The sequence below is a fragment of the Leuresthes tenuis genome, unplaced genomic scaffold (genome assembly GCF_036924035.1).
Source record: "Leuresthes tenuis unplaced genomic scaffold, fLeuTen1.0.hap1 SCAF_24, whole genome shotgun sequence".
NCBI classification, from domain to species: Eukaryota; Metazoa; Chordata; class Actinopteri; order Atheriniformes; family Atherinopsidae; genus Leuresthes; species Leuresthes tenuis.
Window position 1 is genome coordinate 18,179,399 of NW_027325378.1, and position 9,737 is coordinate 18,189,135.

Genomic DNA, 9,737 nt, shown 5'->3' on the forward strand with positions numbered 1-9,737 from the left:
CTGAATTCTGACAGAAAAATACTCTGAAATGCCAACAGGCTGCAAAATAGTTTTTTTTCTCTAGATCGAAAAATTATTTATTATTCTGTGTAACTGCTCTACATTGATATTTATATCTCAAGGAAGAACCAACTATATTTACCCGTGGCGTTTACTTTCTCTTCCTTCCTCTATTTGATAAAGCATAATCATTAATATTCCCAGTCAACAGTCGGTGAAACTTCATGAGTTCACAGTGTTGTACAGCTCAAGCCATGCATTCCCACCATTTGTATGTATGTCCACATACAGGGTGAAGCAGGTGCCGAGGGTCCAGCTGGTAAAACAGGACCTGTTGGACCCCAGGGACCTCCAGGGAAGCCTGGTCCAGAGGGTCTGCGTGGAATCCCCGGGCCTGTTGTAAGTCTCACAGAGACGTGCATGTTCAAACTAAGAAACACACAGTGTCCTCTTATAAAAGTACTGCAAAGGCATGATGATAGACTTCATGGAATAATCAATACTCCCATTTGGCTTATACTGTAGTTTCACTTGTTTATTCCAGCACACTTTTCTTCCCTGTTTGGGCTATTAATCACCAAGCTGTGTACAGAAAATCAATAGCAGACCAGAGAAAATACAGCAGCCTGTATTACTCACTACAACTGAATGGCTTTTTACAGGGTGAACAAGGACTGCCCGGCTCTCCAGGACAAGACGGTCCACCAGGTCCAATGGTTAGTATGCGTAATATCTCCTGCCTTCTGTGTATTTATTTATTTATGTCACCGGAGTTGCTGGAGGGAGTATTTTTCCAACTCTTGGCAGAGTGACTGTGATCAGAAGCTTCAGAAGCTTCAGAAGCTACAGTCCCCCAACTAAACAAACAGAGAAAATATTCCTTCTCTCGTTTTTATCTTTATTTGCTGGTGTCCCGTTTCAACTTTTTAGTCCTCTTGCTCTCTCTCACATTGCTTCGACTGTCTTTGTCCTTTCTGAAACTGTTTTTCTTTTTATTTAACTGTTGTTGCGTAGGGTCCTCCCGGTCTCCCTGGCCTGAAAGGTGACCCTGGTTCTAAAGGTGAAAAGGTAAGCGTAGCCCCGCCTCCAATCATAGCCTGGTTTCATTTCCATGTTCTGAACTGTGAGAAAAACCCTGTAAGCAGTGACAGGAACTGCTTGGCAGCAATTTGGTTCAGCTTTCAGTCAGTCGGTATTAATTCTCGTAAAACTTATAGAAGCGGCGTGGAAAACATTTTAGAATTACTGCGCATTACATGAACGTTTCGGAAAAGAAATCCATTTGTAACCTCTGAAAGAAAACGTCTTCACTCGATTGCAATGCAGTTGATTGTGATGTATCGCTCCAATCTGTCCAATCTTGGTCTTTTCTTCGCTGCCACTGGCAAATTTGCCCGGTGAAGTATAACTGTCAGGAATATTCAGACAGCGCACATTACTCTATCTGGATGCCTCGCACACCCTGACGTGTTGGCATGAGAGAAAAGAACACAATGGAGGTGTGGGCTGTTTAACGCTGTCAAATCGCAAAGTCATTATCTTTGTGTTGGAAATTGGCCTCTGTCACTTTTTCATTTTCAGAAAAGTCCTTTTGTACGTTTTGTAGGAAATAAATTTCAATTAAATCCCCTGCGGACTTGTTCAGTAATGAAATTTACGCCTTACAGCCTCTCGTGAGCGTTTCAGTTTTGTGGAACAAAGTAATGTTGCCCTTATCCAACATGTATAATTCTAAAGTGTGTGTTCACGTGGGGTCGTTGCTGTTTCAATTGACTGATCTGTGTGCGTGTGCATATTTGTTTTCATCCTGCAGGGTCACCCAGGTTTGCTTGGGCTGATTGGACCTCCTGGAGAGCAAGGAGAGAAAGGAGACCGAGGTTTACCTGGGCCCCAAGGTTCTCCTGGTGGCAAGGGTGACAATGTAAGTGATTGATGACTCTATTCCCCTGCTGGTCTACAGACCATTTGGCTTTCACTTCTTACCATTTTCAGCCCATTTGCCCCTCCAGTGTGGCAGCAGGTCCTGCCACAGTCACTGTTGGCTAAACTTGACTGCTTTGTGTTGCAGTGCTGATGTGTCCTGCAGTGCACATCTCCTCACCTACTGCTTTATGTTCACAGAGAGAAAACCCTTTGTTGGATGTTAGCTTTTAACATATTAGAATACTTAAAAAACAAAAACATAATCAGTGTAGTTTTTGTTCCTATGTGTTGTTTGAAAGGAATTCTTTGGTTTGTTTTTGCTTAAGCAGAGTGAATACAACTATTTCTACGTATAGTTTAATTTACAGTTTTGTTTGGTTACGTGTCGTGAATAACATTCTATGGGTTTTTTCCCCTGAAAACTGTTAACACTGTGTCATGTTCTCAGATCTGTTAAGATTGTGGTCAGTTTCTGTATATTTCATGCCTTCTATGATCATTTTCTATGACCTTTGGAAAACTAGTTGGAGTTTTGCTCTAAGCCACATAATTAAAAATTGAACTTTTTTTGTATAATCCCTCCATTCAAATAGTATTGAAACGAGGTAAAAGCTTGATTAAAAACTCATGGCAGCCTTCATCCGTTTTTAAACGCAGAATGACTGAACATGGTCCTCAGCCCTCGCTTGCTCAGTGATTTAAAGTGATGCATTTGAAGGTGCTTTAGTCGAATGAAATCCCAACGTCACCTTCTATTGAACACAAGGGCTTCAGAAAGTTTTCATTTATTTTGCCATTATTTAAGGCAGTGTTTCTCAATTCCGGTCCTCATGACCCACTGCCCTGCATGTTTTCGATGTTTCCCTCCTCCACCACACCTGATTCAAATGATCAGCTTGTCATCAAGCTCTGCAGTGGCCTGATAAGGAGCCATTCATTTGAATCAGGTGTGGTGGAGGAGGGAAACATTGAAAACATGCAGGGCAGTGGGTCATGAGGACCGGAATTGAGAAACACTGATTTAAGGGCTTAAAAAGCTCTGAATTGTTAGGTTTGATGATGTGTTTAGGAATCAGCACCCCATAAGTGCTGTGTTTACACTCTTCAGGGCTGAAAGCATTAATTCATTGATCCAGGCCCTGCATATTCTATACTTTTCACTCACAATGACACTTTGGTCTCAGTTGCATCTGTCATGACTATCTGACATCTTCAATGTTTTCGTATCACAGGGTATCAGTGGAGCAGCCGGTCCTCTTGGTCCCCCGGGTCCCCCTGGTCTGCCTGTAAGTCTTCTGCTTATTTCAACTTATATTTACCTTACACTCTCATAAAAGAATGACTTGTTAATTTACTGTGCTGTGTTCTGTGTATTTCAGGGTCCTCAAGGTCCCAAAGGAGCCAAGGGTTCTGCTGTAAGTAAAACCTATTTTAAAAGGTGTATTTCCACTTTGACAAAAAATGTTTAACGTTAAATCCAACATTGGCAACACTTTTCTACTCGTGTTTCTCTCAGGGTCCTGCAGGTGGAAAGGGAGACACTGGTGCAATCGGTCCTCCCGGTCCTCCCGTGAGTATTTCAGACTCCTCCTACATCTGGTGCCAAAGCACTGGGCAAGATTTGAGGCCAATTTTCTTGTATTTGATCTGTAGGGCCCACCTGGGGAGGTTATCCAGCCACTCCCCATTCGATCACCCAAGAAGACCAAGCGTTCCAGCGACATACAGTCAGATGTAGCTGGCACCAGCAGTGATTATGGCGAGGGAATGGAGGAGATCTTTGGCTCACTCAACAACCTCAAACAGGACATTGAACGTATGAAATACCCTATCGGCACACAAAACAACCCAGCCAGAACATGCAAAGATCTCCAGCTCTGCCAACCAGACTTCCCCGATGGTAAGCTGAAGGCGACACACAAAACAAAGACTTGAATGCTTTTTTATGTATTGTAAAGATAAACATCTGTTTGTTTTATGGTACTTGTGGCTATGTACAGCATACAATAGAAAAGGTTAGGCATATTTCCCCATTTGAGTAGGTACATCTAATTTTTTGACTGTTACTGTCAAACAAGTTGTGTTGCCACAGAAAGAAGCTTAATTATTAGTGGAGATAGCAGGGTTTCACTTTATTCCCTAAAACACTATTGTTGGTCTGACAAACAGCTTCTCAAGAAAAAGAAGAAACTTCACAAGAAGTGAAGAGAGCTGGAGTTGTCAGTGTTTGACATTTTTTAGCTCCCTTGGAATCTTTTAGGCTGCGTTTGCGAACATAGTGCAACAAAATTGAGGAAACAACCTCAGGGTCCTCAGTCCTCTCAGTAAGAATTTGTAGTTATCAGGATGACAATTGCAACAAATGAGCTTATAGGCAAAGCTGTCTCTACTTTAGGAATTGCTGCAGATTTAGTGTCAGGAAAAGTGCCTTGCTTCTGGCATAATGACTCCATTTTATCCAGCCATGTGTAAGAAATGAAAATGATTGAAATTACTTCACTCAGAACTTCACTGAAGTTGAGGGAATCTAGCACACTTGCATTTGAAACAGAGCTATACAATATTCTCTGTGCACATCAGTTGAACAGGAAATGTGAGTGTTCTTGGTTCTCCTCAGGCGAGTACTGGATCGATCCAAACCAAGGCTGCTCTGGGGATTCCTTCAGAGTCTACTGTAACTTCACAGCCGGGGGCGAAACCTGCATCTATCCGGATAAGAAGTCCAACGGAGTAAGAGCCTTTAGATTTATACCCATAAGTTGTAAAAGTCCCCGTTTCTGTTCGTCGCATCTCATCAAGTATTCAGCCATCATAGCGCTTCACCCCGGGACTTAACTTGAACAGAATTCATTATTACTTTTGAGCAAACAGCTCAACTGTCACCAAAAGACAAACAGAATGACTTAACAACGATATTGAAATAACTCACATTTTTTTCTCTCTGCCATGTTAATCTCTGATGATATCCTTGAGGCTGGGCTTTACGCCACAAATTTTTGTTTCATGTTTTCCATTACAATGTCGACAGTTAACACACTCTGTCGTTTTCTTATCAACAGGTCAGAATATCCTCATGGCCCAAAGAAGTTCCAGGTTCATGGTTCAGTGAATTTAAGCGTGGTAAAATAGTAAGTTGTTTTCTCTCTCATCCCCTTCCTCAGGCCAGTCAGTGCTTCATCTCTCCTGTTTTGCCTGGTAACCCTCTGAACAGGAACATAGTGGGTTCCTGTTCAGAGGAAGCTGACAGGAAGCTAAAAGTGAGGCGGTGACCCAAAGTTGCTCCTGTGTGTGAATGTGAAGCATAGTCTAAATACATTTGTTCAAGGGAAATATTTCTTTTGATCATAGACAACAGGGGGTTTAAGGCAGTTTACCTTCAGTTACAAGTGTCTCATTTCGTAAAACATTGCTGTAATAAAAAAAGCAATCAACTATTCCATGAAACCAGCAGAATCATTCAGATTTAGTGTTCACTCTGCAGTTAAAAATCTCTGTAAAACATCATCTTTGTTTTTTTTAGTTTGAAACGAAAGAAGGCTTTTTCGTGCCGCTCCATCACACTGGTGTAAGCTGCATGCTTTTCCACAGTGCAAACGGTTCAAAAGACCAACTGTTACAGAACATTATACGGCTCTGAGGGGTTTAAAAGTGCGCTACATGCCCGGGAAATGAACTGAGAGAGCTTATAATGCACATGCTCAGGCAAGGTTCACACAGAGTTCAAGTCTCAGACACAGTCAAGACTGTTCAGTCGATTCGTTATTTCCCACAAGACACCCAAAACAAGTTATGAATTGATGAATTCATGTATTTCATTAACATGGAAAACAGATTCCGATTTTAAAAAAACAGCAGTAAGTTTAATGATTGCTTGTTTTTGTTTGCTTTCAACTTGTGTGTTTTTAACATACTGCCCTCTGGGAATCCTTCTCTGATACTATTTGCATAGACACAAAGGTAGATTACATGTAAATACACAAGGAAGAGCAGGGTACCGGAACATAGATGAGAATATTAAGACAAATAAGGGATGAAAGGAACAAAACCAGACAGGAAAGCGGAACATAACACGTGAGCTGGCTGTTGGTTCTATAATCTCTTATTGTCTTTATCTATTGATCACAACACATTGCTTTTGTCATCTTTAAGTGCTTTTTTGTGATGTCGGCCATGATATTAAAGCCCCTTGAAAGTTGTGACACGAGTCAAACTCCAACATGTATCAGGGGTACTCAGTGAGGAAATCTGCTGCAAAGTCAACATTTTGAACTCTAAGGGATGTTGCACCGTGGGAGGGCGTATAAACCTCCTGAATGAAGTAGAAGTATCATTAGAATAGGGGTGTATATGGTATGAAACAGTGTTTATGCAGTGATTCAGAGCAGGTCACCCTCTGTCTCCAGTGGTATTTTTCCTCACATCACATCAGTGAGCTTAGGGTGTCCATGACCCAGTGCATCAGCTATGTAATGGGTGTCCGTCTCAGCTTTACTTTAGTAGATACTCACCACTCCATATACTCACAACAAGAGCTGTAATTGTGGAAATAGTCTGAAACAGCCACCACAATTTGGTGTTTGCGAAAGTTGCTCAGTTTGGCCATCCTTGCTGCTTCCAACCCAGAAACCTTAGTGGTCTTAATGTTGTGTTGCATTGATGTGTAGAAATAGGATTTGTTCAGGGATGTCCTCCTTCAGAAACAACCTAATAAATTGCACATGTTCCTTCTAAATGTAATCTTTCTGTTTCCCGACAGTTTTCCTATGTGGACATAGATGGAAACTCAATAAACATGGTACAAATGACCTTCCTCAGACTACTGACAGCCTCAGCCAGGCAAAACTTCACCTACAGCTGCCACCAGTCTGTGGCATGGCACGATGCCTCCAGCGACAGCTACGATAAGGCACTGCGCTTCTTGGGTGCCAACGACGAGGAGCTGTCCTTCGACAATAACCCTTACATGAAGGCCATCTCAGACGGATGTGCGGTAAGCAGAAAGTCGACAGCAGTGGAGAACAGAAAGAGTCAACTTATCACGAGTATTGTCCCGATGTGGTATTATAAATCATGTAACAAGCTTACACACTTAAATGATTAACCTTTATTTTAAGTGTTCGGGTATAATCGGTGGCAAATTTAGCTTTCAAAGAACCCTTAAGTGCCCCATTCATTCCCACTTAACAGAACTGTTACTCCTGAAACAAAATCACAGTAGAAAGCTGTGATTTTAACTAGGCTGTGACTGTCAATGTGTTTATTTTTCTGTGAGTCGTCAAAGATTTTCTTGCCTCATGTTTCATTTCTGCGTCTATTTCTCTTCTCTTGCAGACAAGGAAAGGCTATGGAAAGACTGTGATGGAGATTAATACTCCCAAAATCGATCAGGTTCCAATCGTCGACGTCATGTTGAATGACTTTGGGGATCCTAACCAGAAGTTTGGGTTTGAAGTTGGACCCGTCTGCTTCCTTGGCTGAATGAAAATGAAAAAAGTAAAACGAAGGACTTGAAGGGGACAGCAAAGAAAGTCAATATAAGACATTCTGGGTAACACCAAGCCCCATTTTTAGCCCCCCACCCTTTTCTATGCCACATGCAAGTTTTGAATAAGAGATGGTGTAGCAAACATGTCTTTCCATGTATGTACGTGTAACCCAGGAAAATACTTGTTGCCCTTGTAGGGCTTGAACCACATGACTTAACCACGTTATGGAGCAAAGGTGAAGGACATTGGAAAGCGTGGCAGAGGAGGGTGAATTGGAGGTAACCATGAGAGGGGGTCAGGCGACATAAGGGGAAACAGATCTCCTCTCTGGATTCTTCTGGTGCTGTGTGAAAATGACTACAATGGTGCTTGATCAAAACACACAAAAGTATATCGAGGTGCTACGAAAGAAGGTGTATTTTGATAATTATTAAAAGAAAAAAAAAACTGTAATTATTATTTTGTACAATGCTGATATTTCTGAATCCACTTTCAAAACTTGCATGTGTATCACATTCTACTTTTGGCTCTATATTTTCAAAGTCGGTTCAAATATATACAATATAAGTTAAAGACATCATAAAAATCAAAGAAATTTATTCAAAAAAATTTAGAATTCTGGTATTTTTGTTTTTCACCCCAGTCTGTTTCCACATCATGAAGCAAATAAAAGTGAGCATTCAAACAATTCTCTTCTGCTAAGTTAGACTGTATGACCTTTGTATATATTAACAGTCCAAAGCTTGAGGTTTTTTGCTGTTTTACCCTTGTGACCATAGGTGGAACAACTGGAGGTATCACACCAGTACGTATATGGCAACATCTCCCACTAATGTTGTGATCCTGTGCTTGTAGGAGGCAATTATGACATCTATTTCCATTTATTTAATTCTATTTGTTGTTTTTTTTCTGTTACATTTTTTGACAGGCTTTTTTTTTTCCTTTGGTTGTATACCTCAAACTTTCTTGATAACCTTTAAGATGCAAGGATTCTATGCCCTGTATATACCTTGGTTAAGCATTTAAGTTTATATATTTTGGGTGGGGATTTTTTTTTAAAGAGAGAAATACATTAACTGTTAGACATCCACTGTTCCGATCCTTCTGTGAATGCGATGACAAGCCCTTCCGGTGACCCATTTTTGTGACTAAAATGAGAAAATGTTTCAATGTGCTTTTTATAGTTCATTTAAATATTAAAAACTGGATTCGAAACAACATCGAACTGAATGTCTCAATGGTGTGTAAGCGGATTTTGGAGTAGATGGACCTTCTGTACATGTCAAATGCTTTAAATCAAGGATATGTTACATCAACTGAGATTCTGGGCTGGTGCAATTCCATCTCTCTTGACACCAATAAAGAACAATCTCACAGTAATTTCTTTTGATTCTGTGTATGGAAACCTGAATAAAATGTCTTCTTTCGTTTGCCACGCAGTCGGAGGAAAAAAGAGCTGCCCACATTTTGATTTAAATGTCCCTGTTTTTACTGCTTTCTTGTCTTTGCGAAAGATTAGCTGTACATGAAGCTATATCTCATTATGTATCTGACTATAGTGTTCACTTCATTTTAAGTGCATAAACAAAACTGCACAACGATTGACTTTGTGCTCACTCCTTCAGATTAAGCAAAAAACTAAAGTTTTAAACACAAATGTTTCACTGAGGATGTTGAATTTTTGTCCAATTTTGAAATTGGATGTAATGACACACTGAACTGAAATAGAATATGTTTATGCAGTTAAGTGGTGCTTGTAGAGGTTTGTACCTCCAAGTTGTTTGTGGAGTTAAGCAGCTGAAGCTGTTGCTTCACAGCTCTTTACGTTAGGAATTCCATCTTATTTATCCTGGCAGCGAACAGCACAGGTTATGATTCCATTTCAGTGCAATTATGCAAGTTTCCAAATCAATGTAATCCTCTCCTTGAAATTATGACGGTAAAAAAAAACTGCCCTGATTAGTATTCATCCCTCCTGTGCCTTCTTGAAACAAATGTTAGCAGTACTCTGAGCAGCTTCAAAGGACTGACCAGCCCCGAAACCTTTTTAATTTCTCCTTGAAAAGGTGCAGAAGAAATCCACGTAATAAAAACTGACATGTCTATGCGGAGGGGCAAAAAAGGGTAGACTTTGTATTTTCTTTTGTGTTTCCTTCTTTGGAGAGCTGGGCTCTGTAGCGAGGCAACCAAAAGGAATGCTCTCGTGGAACTGCACACACGAGGAAAACAATCAAGAAATGCTCCCTATGACTTCAGAAGAGAATTCAGCTCCACAACCCATGCTACTTTCAACTTGCTTTTGAGTCCTTTCACGAATACCTTGTTTTG

General features: G+C 40.7%; 1 protein-coding gene across 2 annotated transcripts in view; it reads left to right on the forward strand.

The window, feature by feature from the left end:
- col11a1a (collagen, type XI, alpha 1a) overlaps positions 1-8,789 on the forward strand; it is a 67,246-nt gene extending 58,457 nt beyond the window's left edge. For both annotated transcript variants that reach the window (XM_072378207.1, XM_072378208.1), the window contains 12 exons: positions 292-399; positions 663-716; positions 1,015-1,068; positions 1,814-1,921; positions 3,156-3,209; positions 3,303-3,338; positions 3,440-3,493; positions 3,577-3,823; positions 4,541-4,653; positions 4,983-5,051; positions 6,680-6,913; positions 7,255-8,789. In XM_072378207.1, coding sequence (XP_072234308.1) covers positions 292-399; positions 663-716; positions 1,015-1,068; positions 1,814-1,921; positions 3,156-3,209; positions 3,303-3,338; positions 3,440-3,493; positions 3,577-3,823; positions 4,541-4,653; positions 4,983-5,051; positions 6,680-6,913; positions 7,255-7,401 — 1,278 coding nt within the window. In that variant the 3' untranslated portion in view covers positions 7,402-8,789. The remainder of the gene's footprint in view (positions 1-291; positions 400-662; positions 717-1,014; positions 1,069-1,813; positions 1,922-3,155; positions 3,210-3,302; positions 3,339-3,439; positions 3,494-3,576; positions 3,824-4,540; positions 4,654-4,982; positions 5,052-6,679; positions 6,914-7,254) is intronic.
- The last annotated feature ends 948 nt before the right edge of the window (positions 8,790-9,737 follow it).